Below are 22,017 nucleotides of genomic sequence, written 5' to 3' on the forward strand. Positions count from 1 at the left end.
TCTTATGCACTTCCCTCTAGAACATTCATGAGCACTAGTTAATTATATCGTATAAAAGCAATTAATTATATCGCGATTGTATAATGTCGTGAACAAACGATATTGGAGAAACTGCGAGAGAAAAAGAGAGAGAGAGAGAGAGAGAGAGAGAGAGAGAGAGAGAGAGAGAGAGAGAGAAAGAAGGAAGGACTCGATGCAACTTTTACTGTCACTGTCAGCTTCACGTTACTAATAGTAATGTAATTGCGATGCCTCCGCGTTTAACAGCGTATTACATTTCACGAAACGGATATTACTTCGTAAAATTCAGAAGATATTTCTTCGCGGAACGAGCAAAAAGCCGCGCGCGTCAAGCGCGAGCGCGAACTCGATATCCGTCGATATCCTCGTCGCGATATCTGGGTATCCGCAAAATCCGAGTGCAGCCCTAGTGCTTGACTCTTACTTCATGCTATTTTCCGACCGACGGCTGCGATGGCGGCTGCTGCTGCTGCGGCGGCTGCGGCTGCGCTTACGTGACGACGATACAACAGCCGCGGGCTGAATAAAATCGGAGGCATTTTAATGACTCGGCATTTAAATCTCGCAAACTTGTTGATCTCTGTTTCGTAAATCCTTGGCACGACCGCCAGAAAATAAATCTCACCTCCTATATCGCGGTAATTTATTTTAATCCCGCAAGCTGCATAGTCTGGCTATTCAGTCAGTAGTAAATAAAGACGCTATGGTCAGACATCGCTGATCGTCGTAAAACAAAGGCTCAAGTATTTTCTCGAACTAGAAATATTGTCACAAAGTAAACAGCGCGTAATAAAAAACTAATAAAAATATGTATTATATCATTTGAATAAAAATTCAGTATCGTTATATAAAAACAATTCAAAATTCAAATTGTACTTTATCAGCGTGAACGGCCCAATTGAACTCAATTTTTCAAATTGGCATTCAATACGGTACAGTTTTAATTTTTTTTTCCTTGAACATTCTTTCGAAAAAATCTAAAGCTTTATGAATAATTTTTTGATAAGTTTTCTTCGCTCTCCAAATTTGTTCGCCCGTTGCCGCTGTATCGGAGACAATGGTGCGCTGCCAGGTGCAAAACAGTGACGTGAGAGAAAAAGAGAGAGAAAAAAAAGGAAAAAACACAGACTCGGTGCGTTTTCCGCGCGGTGCGGTATCTTTACTTTACCACGAACGATCAATTCGGCCGTCCAGAGGACCTCGGCCACCGAATTGCGCGCCAGGCAAGTATAGTTGCCGGTGTGCGCGGCGGTGACGCGCTCGATAACTATGGCGCTGGAATGGGCGTCAATGTTGGTTACGCGCAGCCCAGGTGGTATCTGCGAGTGTTGTCGGAGATCGTTAATGGTTCCAGCAGCGGCGGCTGCGGCGGCGGGCCCGTAGGCGGCGGCCGCCGTGCCGGAAGCGGAAATCTGCTCGCCGTCCTTCGACCAGATGATCGTGAACGGCGGATCGCCCTTCTCGACCATACAGGTCACCTGGGCCCGCAGACCCTCCGACAAGTCCTTCTTAAAGCTAAAAGGGGCTATCGTGGGCGGAACTGCACAAAAAGAGAAAGAGAAACAGGTGATTGTGAGTGTGAGCATAAACGAATTTATCCGGATAGCCTTCTCCTGCTGCCGGCTGCTCGTTGCTCTGTGCTTTCATCCTGGACGTCGTCACCTAGAGCGAAGCTTGGGAAATCTTAGCTTAACTCAACGCGAGAGACAGCTCGCAAAATAATACAGTCATACGATCGATTTGGCGTATTGCTTTGTCGCGCAGAATGAAACTTGCCTCCACCGTCTAATCAGAAACTGATTCGCGCAATTCGATCAAGCACTAAGATTAGTTGTAGTTGGATACGTCGCTAGTTTCACGGGTCGATTAACAACGTTGGTGGCGTTCGGTCGTGTAGTCAATCTGAGAAATCTCTGAACGCCAAAATATAACGGGTCTCAGACCTTTTTTCATCTTGTTATCGAATGAAGTGAGCGACGTTAATGTGATAAGTATTGCTAATAATGTCTAAAATTATAAGGAAGAAGATATTGCGCCAAAGATAGTCGCCAATATTCGTGACATTCGACTTACATGATTCCATCATTATAGACGGAATTAGGTATTGATCGTTAGGCAGACCTCGGGAGTGACATTTAATTATCTCCCGGCGATACGTGTCGTATTTGTTGTGTGGTCGCGTAAGTGTATTTGTACTGGAATTAAAATAATATTGAATTAAGGACAGAGAGACGAAATTAAAATAACGCAGCAAGAAATATTGCATTATTCCATCAACGTCGAACGAGATAGCGAGATACGCGCTGCTCTCGACTCGCGCGCGGTTAATATTAATGATATTCACTCACACGAAACGCGTATTTTAAATTTATTCTCCATTCGTTTATTTTTCCACGAATTTTTCCGTAACGCAAATAATCATTTATTCCATTTTACTCGCATTCCTTTTTATTAACCGTTATTATCCACGCAAATCGAGAACAATTCACGATATCTTGCTACATCAGCAACGACGAAAGGGTTACGACCCATGATGGCGGCATGAACTACGTTTCCGAGTTTCGAGTGGAACGGAGGTATGCGTGCCTCTCGTGCGTTTTGGCGCTCGCGAATTCCACGAGATACACGAACGACGAAAACAATCAAGCGGAGCGAGAAGGGGATCTCTTGTTCTGGTGCCCGGTTGTCGACTTTTCGACAAGGGGACACACGGGGGACAGAGTAGAGTACGTCGCAACGAGCGTAATGCCGCGGAACGCTAATAATAACTTGCCTCGTTGCACCGTGCGCGATACGTATGTACGTACGGAAAGAGGGGAACGCGAGAGCCTCGAGGGTATTAGAACAGAACGTGGGCGGTTGTTTGAGAATAATTGAGGAACCGCGCGGGTAGAGGGAACCAGATAGCGCAGCGTAACGTGAGTAATGCCCAAAGAGGTCTGTCGCGCATATATACGCGACGATACATATGTATATAAATGCTCATATACATGTACAAGGATGGAGAGAGAGAGAGAGAGAGGAGGGGAGGGGAAGGGAATAGCAAAGGACAAGAGGTTGGACGCGGCATGGAGAACGGGTTCTCGGGTGAGGTAACAAAGAAGCTTCTCTTGCCGGAGACGCCGCGTGATAAATTTCGTCGCATAGTTTCGGCAAGTAGAGCGGAGACGCGAGACGCGAGAGTTCTCTCCCTCACCGAAGATAATTTGGTGGTCGACGGTCCTTAATTGGTGCCCGACGTTATCGATAGCGAGCACGTGACGTTAACTTAGGCAGGTGCTGGGATCTCTTCAGATTAAAATAATGAATGCACGACGAGAGTGCTCAAAATTTTAATCCGGGAATAATCACCTCATTTCTTTTTTTTTTTGTTTTGCATGAACGATCAGCTGAAGTAATTAAAATTTACATCTCGGTTAAAAGTCGTTATCGACTATTATATTGTATATATTATTGATTGGTGTAGAATTTATTAATATCTATAAAAAACATTATCTATATAGATTTAATATTTTCTGAAAGAAGCAAGGAGAAATAGAAAAAATATTAAACAAATGAAAAAAGCACATTAAGCAGCTTATTATAACAGTATTTCTAAGAAATAAATCAATTAATAAAACGCTTTTATATTGCGGATTTTCTTTGAGACTGTTGTATATGTATAATTGTATCCGTAAAAAATAATTAGAAAAAAAAACGAAATATATTACGTAACATCCACCTTATAGCAATTTAAAATAAGGCAAAGTAGCTATCGCATAAACTTATTTATATTTGCTTTTGCAAAATTATTAAATATTGTATATAAATATAAAAATATGAATAGTTTATAATACTTTTTAATATAGCTATATAGTAGATTTTGAGCCAATAAAAAAATTTGCCTTCACGCGAACTACATTTCTCCGACAGTGGGGTGTAAATAACATTCCCGATAACTATTCTCGGATTAAAATAACGAATGCGCGACGAGAGCTTGTGATTTTAAAAAGCCAAATCGAAATCTTTCATGCACGATCGTGCAAGAAACGATTTAAAAGTGGATTTAAAAGAGGTTTTCCTAAGAGCGTAATCAATTGAAATCAATTCCAATTTTTTAGCCTCCTAGCGTTCTAAGCTTCTGAAAACTCATCGTAATTCACGAGGGAGTGAAGAAGATATAAACAGAATAAGTTAAGAAGAAATTGATTCTTGACGATGCCGCTCGTAAGTTAATTTCATCATCCGTCACGTACGTTGAATCACGAATCAAATAAATGCGTAGGAGACGCAAAGAAGATGCGATCCGTCACCCCTGTTTGTTCTTTGCTTTGTCAACGAAACGCAGTAATCACCCCTAGGCGATTCATTCGTGCGTAGTGCTCATTCGCTCGTCGTCGACAGAGGCTTCGTTCGTCGTTTCGCTTGCAGCGATTTACTCGTCGAAAGAAGGGGCGCTTTTAATGCGCACACCACCCTCGTCCACGAAATGGGGAAATGTAAACGCGCTGGTAGCTGGAGGCATGTCTCGTCTGTTGACGAGAGATTGTACTCGTATAATAATACACATTCGCGCATCGACACGCGCGCGCGCGCGCGTACATGCGGTCTCTTTCTTTTCACTTTTCGAGCGATAAACATCTCTCGCCTCTATTTTCATGCTTTCTCTCTAATAGAACGGTGGCTCGATGCAATTGCAGAGGGACCCATTACGACCGCTTAATCTTCGGCGAAGTTTCTCGCTTCTTCGTTTTAATCACGTCCGATCGAATCCCGTTGTTTCGCGCCTGGGAAAAGGGCGATCAGATCATTTCGACGAGTCGAGGAAGGTTTGCACGGGAATATCCGCTTTTCACTTTGCCATCAAAGTCACGATGGTTATTTTTCCATCCCGGAATTCCTCTTTCGCGTTTTGTATGCGAGATTCGCGCGGTCAAGTGTTCTCGCTTGGCACGGAAATTGCGCGTCGATTAATAGCAATCATCGCCCTTTTCCCTATTTCTCTCGTTATACGATCGTGGTACTCGGCAAGCGAGCCGCCAATGGGAACACGCATATCCGCCGAGTGCGGGAAGAGAGCTTTTAGCGGAATAAACTCGGAGGAAAAAGAACCGAGCGTGCCGCATCCGCTAAGGAAGTAAAAACCGGCTGTTGCTCGACTACGGAGATCGATTCGAAAAAAATCACAAATAAATCGCTGATATTTCGGAAACAACTTTTTCAAACTGCATAACGACAAGATTAAGATTCTCCTAATTGTTACAGCCCAAATGTCGTACAATGATAAATGCAAATCGAGACGTAATAAAAAACAAAGATTTTTTTCATATCTCGATAAGTGAAATTAAAAATAAAATAAATCCAATTCGCTGAATGATGCAGAATTGCATCGATTTTTTCTGTTCAAACGGGAGATTCGGAAGGGGATAGAGGAGGCTGTGAGGAGGTGGGGAGGGACGGTACCCGACATGGCATCTGACGGTTTGGCCGATTGCTGCGTACCATGGACCAGGAGGGACGCCGTGCGAGACGTCTTGGCGGCATCGTTGCTCGCCACGCAAGTATAGTTGCCGTTATGCGCGGTCGACGCGCTCTGTATCCTCAACGCGAGATCGAACTCGCCGATCTGATGCGTGGTGGCCTCCCTCGTCTTCAACGGCCTGCCGTCTTTCAACCAGGTGATCTTCAAGGGTGAATCGCCCTCGCTGACCGCGCAGGTCACGTGTACCCGCGCACCCGCCTGGATATTGTCGGGAAAGCTAAACGGATCGATTTTAGGCGGTACTGCAAATTACAGGAAGTACGAGAGTTTATTTCACATCGCGACGACGTGCGATCGTCGTCGGGGGTCGCGTCGCGCCAGAAGAAGTTGAGTCGAGAGAAGAAAGAATCTTGGTGAACGTCTAAGAGTTAATGGACAATCATTTACGTGATTATCTTTCGATGTCTGACAGATAGCAACACTACAGATTCGATTGTTATGAATGAATGCTGAACTATTTTTCAGTTATAGAATTGATATGATAGAATTGATATTTATTAAACTTCGAGATTGCTTATTTTGCCGAATGGAAACGTTACAGAATTTTTACATTTGCAACGTTACATGAAATAGCTAAAACTACTTAGTGGAAATACTTAGTATGTTTTCAATTTTTACGATTCAATATCCTCTCGAACTCAAAAGATTCGGATAGGTGGCACTTGAGGAGTTTCAATATTGCGCGACCTAATTTTCTCGAAAAAAAAGTTGCGAGCACATATCCTACCTGCGTGCTCTTTGCTCGGCGTGATCGCAGCGTAAAAGCCATGCATCTGAAATTGTCATTAATCTAAGAAAGCTTTTAAAATAATATCGATCAAATTGTACCATCTACATTTTTAAACACTGCATGCCCTTAGAAAATTCGTTAGAAGACATTCCAGTATTAAATCATATTATTTAACAGAGAATATTCCTAATTAATTGACGCGATAATAAATTTTGCATGTTCACATTATTATCGCAGTAGAAAAAATGTCTGATTATTGCGGAGAAAAAGATCTCTATCTTCTCAATTTGTAATAAACTTTCACGAACGTTTCGATCTCTTAATGTCATTTGAATTAATACGATAATTATAAGTTAATAAACTTTTGAGACTTTGTATAATTGAGAAGGATTCATAGATTTTCCATAATTTTGAAACAATTATTACTTACGATATAGTCATTGTTAATGTATCAGGACGACAATAAATCTGTCCTTCACAGATATTAAGAATATAAATGCATGGAAGTGCTTTTTGAAATAATTTATCTCTCGAAATATTCCAGTGCTTCGAAAGAGAAGTCTTACAGCCGAATGGAGAAGTACGAGAGGCAGGAATGAAGCGACGGCGACGCGGGGATTTCTTTTTAAATCACAGAAAGTTCACCGCACTCTCTATCATGCACGAGTCGCGGAGAAGTCCCGTTCGATCTCGACAAAATAAAACATATGCTTGTAGTTTTTCCATCTACCCTCCGTCTGCATTATACTCACGGGAACGCGCTATATTATACACGTGAAGCGCTACAAATTTTCCTTCGCTCCTACGGCGATTCTCCGTGGTATCAAGCCGGTATGACACGTATCGAGAGGAAAATTGTCGTTCGCTCCGATGCGCGGGATAAAAATCCACAAAACGTCCGCGATTCCGTGCACAGCTATCAATTTAAAATTCCCCTACGAAGAAAGATACATCGACCACATTTCATATCGATACGATATTCTTTTATTAGGCGCTTGCTATTCTAAACTCCGCGATAACTCGTACCGAACGACATTTGTATTCCTCGCCGAATGATGTATGTCGTTGTTGCACGTTCCGTTACGATTCATACCCAAATCGCTATCGAATATTTTCCAAATCGAAGTGCGACCGGCGAGAGAGCAACCAAACAGAAAACACGACGAGTCTCGCACTCGTGTTTAACGGTGCGTGGCAAATGTGCGAACGACGTGATGCGTCGTCGAACGATTTCTTCCGATAAGTCGACCGACGTCCCGGCAATTCATCGTGAAAGCACTTCGTCGTGATTACATCGACGGTTGGTTCCGCCACGAAAAATCCCAGTAGAGCAGATCGCCGTCGCCATCAAACGACGACTGCACGGAAAGAACGGTTTTGCAAAAGAATCTCAAAATTTAGCTCGATACAGAAAATAATTTTTTTCAAACCATCAAATAATTACGTAAGACAATTAAATTGTTTGCTCGTCAATTTTTTGTAGCATAGTTTCAACTCTCTTCGTAATTATTTTCATGGTCTAACAAAATTATTTTCCGATCTGTAATCTAATCAAATTTTTAGATACTTTCAAAAATCGTTCATTGCGTGTAAACGTCACTTTTAAAGAAATTTAATACTAACGGTATTTATTTGGTTAGTAATTATTTATTTTGAGTAAAACATTTTTGTTAATATTTTTAATACTCATAATAAATTTTTGCACGTACACACGGAAAAAACGGTTTTACTAAAGTATTTAAAGGTTGGATATAGATCTGATAAAAATAATTTTGTTAGATCATAAAAATAACTATGTTGGACTCTCAAACTGATTGCTAGAATGTCAAAGTTTTTTTGCAACATTATTCAAACATCCATTATAATTATTTCGATGGTTTAATAAAATTATTTTCAGATCTCTGTAGGCAACTAAATATTTAAATACTTTAGCAAAATCATTCTTTCTATGTACAGTTTTGCGGGACTGTTGTTCCAATTTTCGTGCGTGGAAGGAAAAAGGGGTGAAAGGATGGGTGCGTATGCAGGAGCGAGATGACTTTACCTTTGACTTCTATGTGAATGGTCTGCGAGTCGGAGCGACCCTGCTTGTTCTTCGCGGTGCACGTGTATGCGCCGCGATCGGTGCTGCTGTCGACTCGATGCAGCACCAGCGTGCCATTCGTAGATACCTCTTGACGTCGGCTGGTCGGTAATATTTGACCATCTGCGAGGAGAAAGTGCAGCACGTTTCATATTTTGACAACTTCTTTGCAGTGATATGCAAAGGCAGTGATGCAGTGAGATGCAAGTAAAATCTGTTGCAAACGATTCGAAGAGAGCGACGAACTGTGTTTGAGACATTATCAAACCGAAAAAATAACATTAAATCAATGCAATAACACTCATAAAAGTGTTTAATTTTATAAAATATTGAAATTCTAAATTTCATTTCTTGTCTCCACACATTTTTTTAATATTTAAAAATATTTTAGTTTCAAATAATGTTTAGACTTAAAATACTAAAACGTTTGAAACTGTTAAAGGTGTTTCAGCATATTTTCAAGTATTTAAAAAGCTAAGATAAGAAATAAACGTTCAATTTTAAAATTAAACATTTTTTCTGTTAATAAACTTATAAATTATGATTATTTATAATTACAGTTGTAAACTAGAATTTGTAACTATTAATTATTTAAAGTAACAAAATTGAGAATTAATAGATTAATTCTGTAATAGAATGCATTTTTTAATCATTCATTTCAGCTACGGATATTATGCATAATGTTTGAAATAGTTCACCAGAAAATGCAGTTTTCAGCAGTCTTATATTTGAACTCGAGTTGAAATCATAATCACAAAAGTGTTTTTCTTCACCTGCAGCCAAAGTACGAGGTTTATTAATCGAAAGTCACGCGGCCCAGTGGAGGTGCGATATTTGAGTTTAAATTATGCATTTGCTTTCCATTGCGCGCCGCACGATCCGTGCGACCGTGGCATTGTGGAAATGCGGTTTTCCACTGATTTTGCACCATACTGGCGACGTCACAGCGACGCAGTCGAGTGTTCAATATGCTTCCATAGTCGGCAACCGACTTTGAAATGCTGCTGAAGGAAAGTTGCCTATACTTTAGGAAGCAGATGAACACGAAAATAGCAGCGCGCGCAACGTGCAACTGTTTACTTTACTATATTAGACACATGAATACTGAAAGACAATAAATGATAATACAAAATATATATTCAAAGACAAACACAAAATATAACTTAAAATATATATAATACTAAAAACATGTAATTAAAAAATAATTATATAATTCTTATTACGTTGACGTTGATATAAATACCACATGACAAGAAAAAAACATTTTTAAAAATATAATTAATATATAATTATATATATAATTTAAATTGTATAATTAATCAATTAATATATAATAAACATGGTGAGAATTACATAAAAATACCAAATAATATTAAATCCATATCATTACGCATATACATTTTTAGAATGTGTAATTATAAATAATATATATTTTTTATAAAAATCATAGCTTAAGAATTTTCTACGAAATACTTAAAATAAAAGTAATACTTACGTATAAAAAGGCAATAAGGTAAAACAAAATTATATACATGCTGCATTGTATTTTACATCTAAATGTAACGTAAAGTGTATAATATAAAAATAAAAATAAAAGTAAAAATAAAAATATGAAGCCGGTAAGTTCTTTGTACAGCTACTAGACATTTTCGTAGATCCTTAAAAAGCACTGTGTGCCCTGTGCCGCGATGCCTAATGGACCAAATGGCCGTAGGTGATCGCGCGCGGTCGCGCTATCGTGCGACGTCGAGGGGTGAAGAAAGTTGGCGGAACGATCGTTTGAAACTTCCTCGAAGTCGAGTTCATTATTACGAGAAGGAAACGCTTGAAGTTTGCCGCGGGCGGGACGGCTGTGATCTCGGTTGAAATAAAAGAATTTCCCACGCCTTCTCTCGGTATTACGCGTCAGTCCGCTTTCGTCCGCGCCGAGGAACGCGAGAAGTTCGGAAAAAAAGCACTCGGCTAGCTTCACCTCGCGCTATCGCGAGGAAAGATCCCCAACGAAGACGAGAGAAATTTCCCTGAAAAAAGCGCGACTTTTCCCAGGTCGAAGACGCGGCGCGGCCGCTTGTTTATGCGTTCCTCGTATCCCGAGCATTTTAATCTTCGCGAGCACGTTTAATTCCATCATCCACAGCCGTGGTGTTTGGTCGGACAAATAAGAGGAGCAGCACGTAGACGTCAGTGGACTTCATAAAAGCGAGAAAAACGGGTTGGTTTCGCGGTTCACCCACGCGATGAAGAGGCTTCAGAATAATTGCTCGCGTCATGTACTGCGACTACAAAAACGTTTTATCTAAGCGCGAAATTGAGACGAATATAATTGCGCATGGCTGAAACAAAGTTCGTGATAAATCAATAAACCAAGATATTAAAAAAATGTATGTTTTAAAATTATGGACATTTTTTTTTTAATTGGATATGACCGACTTTAGTTGAGCTTTTGTATTTTATAGAAAATATGATGACATACACGCAATATAAAATACAAAAGTATGTCAGCGTATAAATCGAAAAGTATATCGAGATATTATATATATGATAGGTTTCGCCACAATGTCGAGGCGACAAATTTTTAATATCGAATAAATTGGATAATTCAATTTCGCGATAAAGTTCTCTGAAAATTCGTGGTTGGAAGTATCGCGAGCAATAAAATAGTAAAGAAAAAATCTCTCGATATAAAAAAAAATCATATTACTTGTATTTTTTCTCTTTTCTGCCTTTTCAATTTGTAATATACAAGATGATATAGTAACTGTACTTTTGAGTAATTGATAAGTAGAATCGGTTTACATTAAAAAAGTAATCTTATTAAAAAAAGACATGTTATAAATTAGTAAGCAGCGAAAAATTTTCTTCCGCCACTTTTTTCTATCATGATTTTTAAAAAAGCCGTAGAAATTAATCCAGTTAGATATACACTCCGGGATATAATAAAAAAAGAAAATCATTCAACAATTGTTTATAAAATTTCTCATGGAGAGATCAGATTTTTCGAAAAAATCAAATCTACGTTCGTGGACAACCACGATATGTAAAAACGCCGTTATTTTTACAACGACGATGTGAACAATGGACCACCATTTAGTGCTTTGAGGTAGCGTATATTTTTTGGAAAAATAAAATACAACAGGTCAGGTTTCTTAACATAAAAATGGGAAACCATGATTGGCATGAGGGCGAACCTTTCTCCCAGGTAATGCTGGCGATCGGGAAGCCTGCAACGGGACACTTTATGACGGTCGTCTCGCCGGCCACAGCGGCGTAGTTTCCCATCGCTCGCACATGAGGCAGCCCGTAAATGTTGAGCCGGGCGGCGTGATGCGCCTTCGCGACGCGATTCACCGCCGAGCACCTGTATTCGCCGCCGTCCTCCACCCGCACGGCGCTTATGTTCACGTGGGATATCACGTCGCCGTGCACCGTCACGTACTGGCCTATCATGAATCTGCAAGCAAATCGGTTTCGCTAGCCTATCTGCCAAGTGCCGACAGCGATTTTCCGCCGGTGAGAAAACTACCCGACCCTGTTTTCGCGCGGAGCGTAGCTCGATAGTGTCGACGACCCGCGCTATAAGACCCTTTTGTCGTTCGTTAAATTACACGTCTGGAAGGAGTCCTCAGAAATAATTAAACTTTTTTACATTTCTTTGAACTTCTTTCATATTATAAAATAAGGTATGACGTTCAAAGAAACTCAATGTTTCAAAACATAGTATATAAAGGTAAACTCAAATTTACCATGCGCAAAACAAAACGTTTATCATTATTTTTTTTTTTTAGAAACTATTTTCAAACTAAATCGATAAATTTTTATTTTACTTAGAGGTTTAATTTTTTAGATATTTATCAACTACACGAGATTTGTTTCTTACGTCGGACATTGGAGAAAGACACTCTCCTCGTAACGCGCGATTCCCCTTTCCCGATAAGATGATTCTTATCGCGATCGCGCCGCTGGCGGTAATCATTCGCCAGCACGAACCGCGGAAATGTGAAATTATCTTTTCCCTGTCGTCAGTTATCCTCGACTTATGCGAACGCCCGTTAAATCCATCCGGCCGGCTTTTAAAAACGTCCAGACTGAACAGCGTGATTGGTAATTTTCCTCTCAATTGGTTCAGAGAATCGAAGCCCGCGGGGGCCTATCGAGGCTCTCTCCCACGGGACTCGCCTATTCCGGATGGAAGCCCGGCTTCCACAGCGATTTCCCGATCTCGCGTAATACCCCGGGGTTAATAACCGCGAATAATCTCCCCGCGCGTGCATCGTCCGTCGATACTTTGGTGTCATAAACCTTGGTCCGACGAAAGAAAGGAATCGAGCAGCGGATCGAGTTTCGGGATACCGCGCCCGTGTTTCCCCATCTTTTCCGAAGAGACGTTTACGCGAGAAAAACTTGCTTGTCCTACCTGTCGTTTTGCGGAAGAGGAAACCCATCCAATGTCCAGGAAAAGTGCGGCGTAGGGTTACCCATCGCAATGCACTTGAGCGACACCGAGGGGCCGGGCTGCATCGTCTGCTCGATAAACTTGTACAGAAGTTGGGGTGCAGCGTCTAGAAATCCACAGTTGTCGAAAAGTAATTTACTCGTGAAATAGAATTCATTGCTCAGAATAAAATAAAAAAAAATAAAAAAAAAAGAAAGAAAATGATGTATGATACTAAATACTTTTGGAAGCTGATTTAATCAGTTTTAATTAGTTAAGCTGAGATTTTAGATATCGTCAAAATTTATCTTTGATTGAATGACCTATTTTCGTATTTAATATAATTGAATTCTTACTTGATGAATTGATGCTCTTAATAAATTTAATGCTTGCGAGGTTGATTTATTAATACTTTCTGAAATATTAATTATATTTCTATATCACGAGAAATATATTCCATTTTTTGAAATTACGATCTAATAATCATATTGGATCTTAGTTTTTATATGAAATAATAAAATTTTTAACATAAAAGCCGCGACAATAACTGGAGGTGTTGTGATTTTATGATAGCAGAAAGAGTGTTTACTTTCACTCACTGGATTACGTAACAGTATAACCACAGGTAAACCACATCGGTTGCGCAACCAGTTGCAGCTGTAGAAATTTTGAAATTGCGGCATACTTCGCGCAGCAACTCGTCTAAATCTACCCTACATATATGCGCGTAACTCGCGCAAACGGCGGGAAATATTCAGAGAAAATCTCCGTACGATATTCTTGGATTTTCTTGAAATTGTCGTCGCGCGGAACAAGCATGAGAAAGAGAGAAGGAGAGAACGAGAGAATTTTTCAAACCGCTACTTTCCCAAACAAACTCGTGCCTCTAGACAAATGCGCGACACTGAGATAAACTAAAGAAAAATTCTTGCAAATATAAACAGGAGAAATTGTATAAAAGTAATTTTGCAGAGTGACTACGATAATCAATCGCAATCGATTCACATTCAAAGCTTCAAGCTCAAAGCTTTAATTAGATCGATCCAAATCAGGGATGGCAATTTTGCGACAGTAAGTAAACACCGGCGATTCATTCTCGGGAGCTGTCTCGGGCCGTGATAGCCAGCAACTCGCGGCGACTATCGCGGAGAATGCGAGTCAGCTTCCGCTGGAATGCCAGAGTGCCGCCTGAATCAGGTACATTCAGCGTTGCGCATACGCGCGTTCATGCAGCACGCAGCACGGAGAGATAGCGCGGAGGCCCGCCTGCGGCGGTCATCGCCGTGGAAATGGCCCTGGGACGCCGCAAGGCGGCGGCGGGCAAGCAGGAGAGGGGATATTATGCACGCAACATTTACATGACAACCCCGACGGTGCGCGCGGGCGGAACTATCGATCTGCGGTTTGACGCCTGAACTCGAGTGCCGCCCGGTGAATTAACCCCAAATTATAGAGCCGACAATAACCCCCGAGCGCGCGCGGACGAACGGGGGTGGATGGCCGGGTCGAGTTGATTCGAGGCGGCTGTTTGCCCCTACAGCGTAAATCAGAATGCTCCCTTCTGTACGCATCGCGTGCCACGCCCCGCATTCGCGGTCGCCGAGTTCCGTTGCCCGTGAATCGCTCGTGCGACGTCACTTATTGTTGTCGACAACAAGCCCGCGACCGAGTTACGTTTTCGTTGGTCGGTGCGACTGTCCACCACCCCCGAAAGCCGGCCGGCGAATCGAATTTACGCTTAGGCTGATGGCATGGAACATCAACATTTTTTTGTAGCATTGAGCTCATCATGCTTGAACATACTTCATAATTCTTTTCAGATTCAGCTAAATTTTTAGATGCTCTAGCAAAACGGTTCTTTCCGTACGGATCGATCCCTCGAAGCGCATACCGAAAGCCTCGGGCTTTCCTAAGATTTTCCAAAATCCAGGTTTGCAAAATGGATTTATTAAATTCCCAAATGGGACGAACGTAAGACACTAGCTTACGCAACCTGAAGAAGGTTCTAGTCTCGCGAAAGCTGTCGCAACTCCAATTTCTCCACGTGGTAGTTTGACACGTCTTCTATTCTAACGTACGCCTCGGTCTCATTAATTTATCAACAGAAGTGAACACATAGTAACGCGAGGTGACACAAAGTTAAGTACATAATTAATACAGGTAACGATGATTACTGGCCTCGTGACGCAATTCTGGACCTGGTTCTATCAAGCAAAGACGCGACCTACTTTCGGAAAGCTCTTCATTTTCGCTCGTTTATAACTCGAGAACTATTAGAGAAGCCTGACATTTTCATTAAAGGCTAATCAACTTCAAACTGGTCAAAGAACCTGCCATTGAAATTAAGTGCTTGTTTCGAAGCGCTGCATCATTCCTACCATTTTTCTCGCTGCAATACCAAGCTCTCGTATCCCCCTCCACCCCGCCCTGTCGATACGCGCGAAACGTTTCCATTAGTTTTTGGCGGCTTATACGTCGATCGTGCGTGTATCGCTTTCATGCGCGGAGGATTGGTATAATCCTTGACAGATTTGCAGCGACGAGTGTCGCCCGACAATGTCGATCCCGCCATCGACATCGTTCGCGCGACTTTGTCGCGAGCGATTACGCCGCGCCGCGCCGCGCCGCGCCGGTCGACCGGCCGGGCTATTACACGTTCCGGGGCTTTGTGTCATTAATGCATGCAAACAGCGCGCGCTGCCTGCAATTCATTGAGACCGATGATTCCGCCGAGCTCTCGTTATTTACCCCGACTGCGCCGCCGATTCGATCGCGCGTCGCGCCGTCAACAAAGTGGAAGTTTGCCAGAATCGGGGCCGGAAAATAATTTAACGTTCCGCGAGCCCGGCCCAGTCTCGCGTTTAATATCGCGTTATCGTGAAATTCACGAGTGCGTAAAGAGCGGCGAAAGTATCATCAAAATATCAATGATAGGGTAGCGTCAGAATTCCGTGGCAATGAATTAAAAATAAAATTTCAACGGTATACAGATGTTTCTGAAATTTGTTACATCCGTGAAACAAATTAATTACGAAACTAGTGAGAAGACTTTTACAACTTTCTGATGAAATTACGATTAAAATAAACGCGAGTAAAAAAAAGAATTATTTTAATTTATGCTATCTATATTATCTACAGAATAACTACAATTAAACGAAATACGTACTGTTCGCAAAGTAATTGCAGATAAGTGTAGATTCGGGAATTGTCCAAGCGAATACGAATATTCCGCAGGTAGGTACAATACGATACTCTGTTTCCCTAATCTGGCAAGACGCAGAGAATCGCTATATATATAATCCAGGATTAGTTAACCCCGACTATCGGTGCGCAACTTAACCCGAGACCCTATTACATCAACGTCGCTTAGTACTAACCGCGATTTAAAGCTATGCCTCCACCACCGTCTGCACCAACCGCCTGCGATTCAGAAAGAGACGGAAAATCGTTAAGTGAAATTAATTAACCCAGATTGTCGACGCGCCGCACGCCTGCGGGAGAGGCGACGCGGCGCGTCCCGAAGCAACTACGATATTCTTCACTATTATTATTATTATTAGTTTCTTTTAAGAGATACTAAAAGTGCCCCACGAAGTTTCCGACCTTTTACGACTCGCGCGATTTTACCTTTAATCGAATGGTGCAAGTGGTTGGTACCGATTAAGGTGCAGGAAGCGATAAAATGATGAAGACGGCTCCGCTCCCTCCGATATATAATAGTAGTCGATTCGAAATTTCAGTTAAGCATTCCGTTGGATGCTGGAAGAGTGCCAGCGACCAATTTGCGCCTTTCATTTTTAAGATGTGCTTTTACGATCCAAGAGCTTTTTCTTTCAAATAGTTAGAAACAAAATTGCAACAACGGTCACGATCTCTAATTTACGTGAACGCAACCGCGCGCCTCTCGTGTCTCCGATTTACGTAAAAACAATCTCGATCGTTAGAAATTACAATCGCGCCGGGGGAAATTTTGCTCTTAGCAGCGATTCGGTTACGACTCTCATTTGGCTCGCGCTCAAAAGTGCCTATTTCGTCGCGAATCAGCAGTTTCCCAACACAGTTTTATTGGCGCATTCGTTTCTATCGCGCTTCCTTTGTTCGATCGAACGAAAATCAAGGAAAAACCGAGGATTCCTTCCCTCTCGCGTATACAACGTATTTTCCCTATCCCATCCCAGTTTTCTCAATTCTACGCACGGTTTACGCGATCATTACGGAGCCTCGCCTCTTTGATTCTCGTTTTTGTTACATAAGAGGATTACCAGCCTGTTCAATTATTCCGTATTTCGCGTCGCGACGACGACGACGACGACGACGACGACGACGACGACGACGATGAAGATGACACAAGCTGTACTGGCAAATCGCATTAAACGTACTCGCAAATTGCTCAGAAAGACATCTATCGCGCGCTGCAGCGGTGACAGTTCAACGACGAGTTGAACAAGTCACACGAGAATCGCGCGTCTCGCAACTCGAGCAAATGTATATGCGAACAGACACCGCACTCTCGAATAAATATATCGCGCGAAAATCGCAACTTAATACTCGGCGAATTCATACCGCCATCTGAAATAAATTATTTTCGCTCTTTTTGCGGAGAAAAGGAAAAAGTCGGAAAACGCCGGGTGGCTGCGCGCGCGCGCGCTGCTGTTACTGCTGCTGCTGGCGATTTAAAGCACGATCCCGTCGTTTCATCGTGATGCGTCCCACTTTTCGAACGCCGCCGGCAGCTTTTTCATCGGAATATCGTTTAATTGCAATAAAAACGATCAGTGGAATTTTCATATGTTCCATTTTCAAAAAGGGTTGAAATATTTCAGGAATTTTGTTTTCGAGCATTCTATATATAGAACACTGATTTATTAAACGCAACTGCGAAAAAGGGTTTGAATTAGACGGACTGTTCGTTGATCTACGTGCACTTTATCTATTGCGTTAAAAAAAAGTTGATAAAGAGAATTGAAAAAGTATTAATGTGATATTCCTTCAAAACTCTTCAGTGATTACGTACACAGAAAGAACGATTCAAGGATCAAAAATTTTACTCAGATACAGATCTGAAAATAATTTTGTTGGTTCATTAAAATAATTATAATGGATGCTCGAACATGACAAGCAACATTACAAAAAGCTTTAACATTCTAACCGGTCTAGTCATTCTAAAGTCCAAGTTTTGAGCATCCTGCATAAATTACTTTGACAGTTTTACTATCAATATTAATATTCATTACCAAAATTATCTTCAGATCTATATTCAGGTAAATTTTTAAATACCTTTAGCAAAACAATTTTTTCTGTGTAAAAATATCCACTTAAAATAAAAGATTTACAATTCGTCGCGCTAAGGAGTTTTGACATTCTCCTTCGACCATTCTTTCCTCTCTTTTATTCAGAATTTAAAAAGTATAAATAAAGTTTCGAGCGCACGTAGATAAAATCTTCGAGACTCGCGGGGGGAAAAGGGGATCTCTACATTTTTAAATACGTTACAAATTCTTGATTCTACGGTTGCTTCGAATTCTTTCGAATAACCCAGCTTTTTATATCAGCCGAGTTGTCTCCATTTATAATCCGTTTAATCCAAACGGAACGGAGACGGCGGGAACTAATGTGAAGGTCCGAGGGCTCGCATTCGTTCTCGCTCGCTTCGTGTGCGCAGGCATCTTAAGACGGTCGAGAAAGCGACAGCGGTCGTTTAAGGTAATGGATTATGTCGCGCGAAAATGCCGCCCATCGTCTCAGCCGTTTTAAAGACGACAACGGCGACGACGGAATATTCGTCCAGAATCGCCATTCGTCTCCGCTCACGCGTCTTCGTTTGCAGCGCGCGATACTCGTTCGTCCTCTTTTCGCCAGCCATCCTCCCCTTCCATTCTCTCCCTTCGGCCGGCCGGCCGACCCCCTGACTAAGACAAATGGCAGGTATTTATTTCGCGGCACGGCGGCTAGTGGATTTCTCCTTTCTCCATTATGCATCACCCTCGTTAAGCATTTCTCCGCTTTTTCTTTCCCTTTCATCCCCCTTTTTGTCCTGGGCCTCCGCGCCCGACCGCGTTTCTCCGTTCACCCCGTCAATCTCTCGCCGCGGTATTTCCTAGCGAATTCCTCTAGCTCAAACCCTTATTTTCCTTCGTCGATCTATAGGTGTGCGAATACCTATATCGACACAATACGTCGATCAGCGAAAATGTTTGAGCTTTCGGAACAATTGATTCGCGATTGAACCTACTGAACGAGAACTTGGCTGGCAACGAAACGGAGAAAGAGACGATATAGGTATGTCCCCTGAGGATCCCCGTGTGAGTGTGCCTCCAAGTACTTGTGTGGATACGGGAAATCTTGAATTTGGACGGAAATATATTCGGGATTTAGTTGGAAAGATTTCTCGAATTAAAATGAATAATATATTCTTTTTATAACAGTTAGCATAGCTCGTATGAGGAAATAAAAGAAATAATATAAAAATCAATTAATAATTTAACCTTTTACGTAACCTTTGACTAATCGTTATCCTTCTTTGAACCGTCTTAAAATGCTTCTTATCGTATTTCACGCGTAATTGGATAATAATAGCACGATGCGCCGTGAATGAACGTCGTTCATAATTAAAAATACGTCGCCATTTAGTAGCGTAATAAGATGGCTTCTAGGCAGTGCGTCTATGTATTCGACGGAGTTATACTTTTATAGAGCGGCCGGTAAAAGTTGCAAAAGGTCGCAAAAAGAGGGAGAGCGGAGACAAAACTTTGGCGATAGAGTCTTCCATCGTCGGTTAATGGTGTACCGTTAATAGCCTTAATTTAGCCTTATTATTTCCTAGAAGGAACTTTCATAAAACTTCGCCAAAGTTGCGCGGTAGCTGGCTCTCACAGTCATGCTAATCCATCCCGATTTCTACATGTAGTATTTTAAATACACTCGCTATGATGCGTCCACGGCAACTCGGGAATTTCCCAGTTTTCATGTTTTAAACAAACATGCACAAAGTTTAAAAGAAGATTAGTAGAAAAGAGAGAGATGCAAACGCAATTGAATCAGCAAGATTATTTAAATAAAAAAAATAAGATTAATTTATTTAAGCATATAATATTTAAACTACAAAAAGTATCATATTTTGCCTCGTGACCAACGTTAATTAACCGCGATTTAAATCAATTAAGAGCGATCCGTATTTTTTTGGATACTGTGTGTTTATACTGATTTTTAATATTACATGACCAATTGAAGAGTTTGAAAGTGCATGAAAAACGGAATTGAACCAACTTACCTCCCAAACGTAATTCGGCCGTGGCCTGTACCATCTCGTAGTCGTTTTTGGCGAAGCACTGGTACATCCCTTTGTCGTCTCTGACGATTGAAGATATACGCAACGTCGAACCGTCGTTACCCGTAACTTTACTTCTACCCGACGATCCCTCCCGCACGGGAAGACCGTCCTTCGCCCAAGAGATCACCGGATGTGGCTGACCGGTAACGGAGCACTGAAATTCTGCGTCCTTTCCCAGATCCACGGTCACCTAGAATTCACGAAAAATATATAAATGTATAAATATCATGGCGCACAATGCAAAACTTTAGTGTAATTGGAGGTTTAGCACAGCGTCAAGTTTTTTTTTAAATAAAAATTTTATTTCAATTAAATTTTTTTATTTTGTACCATTAACTTTGAGTCTTTGTAATTAAATTTTATATTTCATTAAAATTTACACACTACTTAAGTCAAATCGGAAAACCCTTGAATAAGAATGCAAAGATACGTATCATCCTTGAGTGTTATTTTTTAAAAGTAGTTGTTCAACAGTTATTTCTCGGAGAAATATAAATATTTTCTTTTTTCTCACTAGCGCAATTTAGATTTCATACATTTTTTTTTAAATATACTTCGGTTGATCTAGGTAACAATTTTATAATATCGTGTTTTTAAAGAAAATTATAGCTATTATCTCTTGGGTTGAAATAGACTCTTGAATGGGAATACAAAGATTGAAACCATGATACGTCACACGATGCAACAAAATGTAATGTAATATTTGATTATAATCTGTGATACAACAGAAATATGATACACGAAATGTAATATAATATTTACGATTAAGAGTTCAGTGTATGTATTATGTGTATGTTCTACATGTGCATATTGCACGTATGTATGTTAAACGTGACATTGCAAATAAAAATTTAACCATTTCATTGTGCGAATTTGTGATGTGTAAAGTTCAATTTTCGGAAATAAAATCGTGAAATCTATACATATACTAATATAAAACATATACTCAATTTGCGTATTCTGAATTTTGCGGCAGAGGATGAAACAAGTTTTAATCGTCAATTATTCAATCATCACGCAATTAAAAAATTAACGCAAATGCGATCTCAATGCGGACTCGCACATCTCCGATACATCGAAACGTAATGTGTACGTGCCGATGAGAATGCGAGGACACAGTCGTCGTATATTGAATTAGAAATTGGACGGACGTACTCGTACAATTAACCCAAGTGGCCCGATGGAATTTCCAATCTCGCATTCGAAAAGCTAATTTAATCACGCGCCCTTTGACCGTCGTGCTACTCTCCTTTAAAAGTATATCAACGTAATTGAGATGCAAATTAATGAAAAATCTGGCTTTAACGGCTTTTGAGTAGTGGATAAATTTTGTTTTCAATTTAGAAATAGTACAGCAATAAAATTGAGCATATTACTCTACAATATCCCGTCATATTTTCAGTGCAATTGAAAAACTCACTGTTTACAGAAAATAAACTTCTCGTACATTTCAAATATCATATTACATATTGTTTAAAATATATTTTTAAAAATATTCCATGTCATATTTAAGTCGCACCAAGTTCCCTTGGCATCCGATATTAATCGAATAATATTAATCGTCGATAACGATTTCTCGAGATCGATCTGAAGCATTTAATTGAAGTCTTCCCGGAGCAGGGTAGATGAGATCGTGTACCATCAGACAAGGATACGCGCCAGGAATTCGCGGAATAATATAGGGTGATCCATTAAATCGGCCTCCCGCCGGAATTTCCATATCCATCTTGAGCCGCTTAACTTGGCGATCGAACGTAGATGGGATCCTTTGATCCGGAATAGAATCGGTCTTGCGCATTATTAAGGATGCTCGTTTACCCCCGAGAGAGTAGATAGAAGAGCGAGAGAGAGAGAGAGAGAAAGAGAGACAGCGGAGTAGACAAAAGGATGAAGGGAGAAG

The 22,017-nt window shown here is 41.0% G+C and overlaps 1 protein-coding gene across 6 annotated transcripts in view; it reads right to left on the minus strand.

The window, feature by feature from the left end:
* Window positions 1-22,017, minus strand: part of LOC105195147 (Down syndrome cell adhesion molecule-like protein Dscam2) — a 176,347-nt gene that overhangs the window by 20,999 nt on the left and 133,331 nt on the right. For 5 of the 6 annotated variants that reach the window (XM_026133465.2, XM_039449987.1, XM_011160412.3 and 2 more), the window contains 5 exons: window positions 20,058-20,307; window positions 12,770-12,914; window positions 11,544-11,806; window positions 8,317-8,478; window positions 1,190-1,561 (listed from right to left, as the gene is read on the minus strand). In XM_026133465.2, the coding sequence (XP_025989250.1) occupies window positions 1,190-1,561; window positions 8,317-8,478; window positions 11,544-11,806; window positions 12,770-12,914; window positions 20,058-20,307 (1,192 nt within the window). Of the gene's footprint in view, window positions 1-1,189; window positions 1,562-5,502; window positions 5,785-8,316; window positions 8,479-11,543; window positions 11,807-12,769; window positions 12,915-20,057; window positions 20,308-22,017 lie in introns of all 6 variants that reach the window. The other variant, XM_026133466.2, reaches the window with a different exon arrangement.

Source organism: Solenopsis invicta, chromosome 5 (genome assembly GCF_016802725.1).
Source record: "Solenopsis invicta isolate M01_SB chromosome 5, UNIL_Sinv_3.0, whole genome shotgun sequence".
NCBI lineage: Eukaryota > Metazoa > Arthropoda > Insecta > Hymenoptera > Formicidae > Solenopsis > Solenopsis invicta.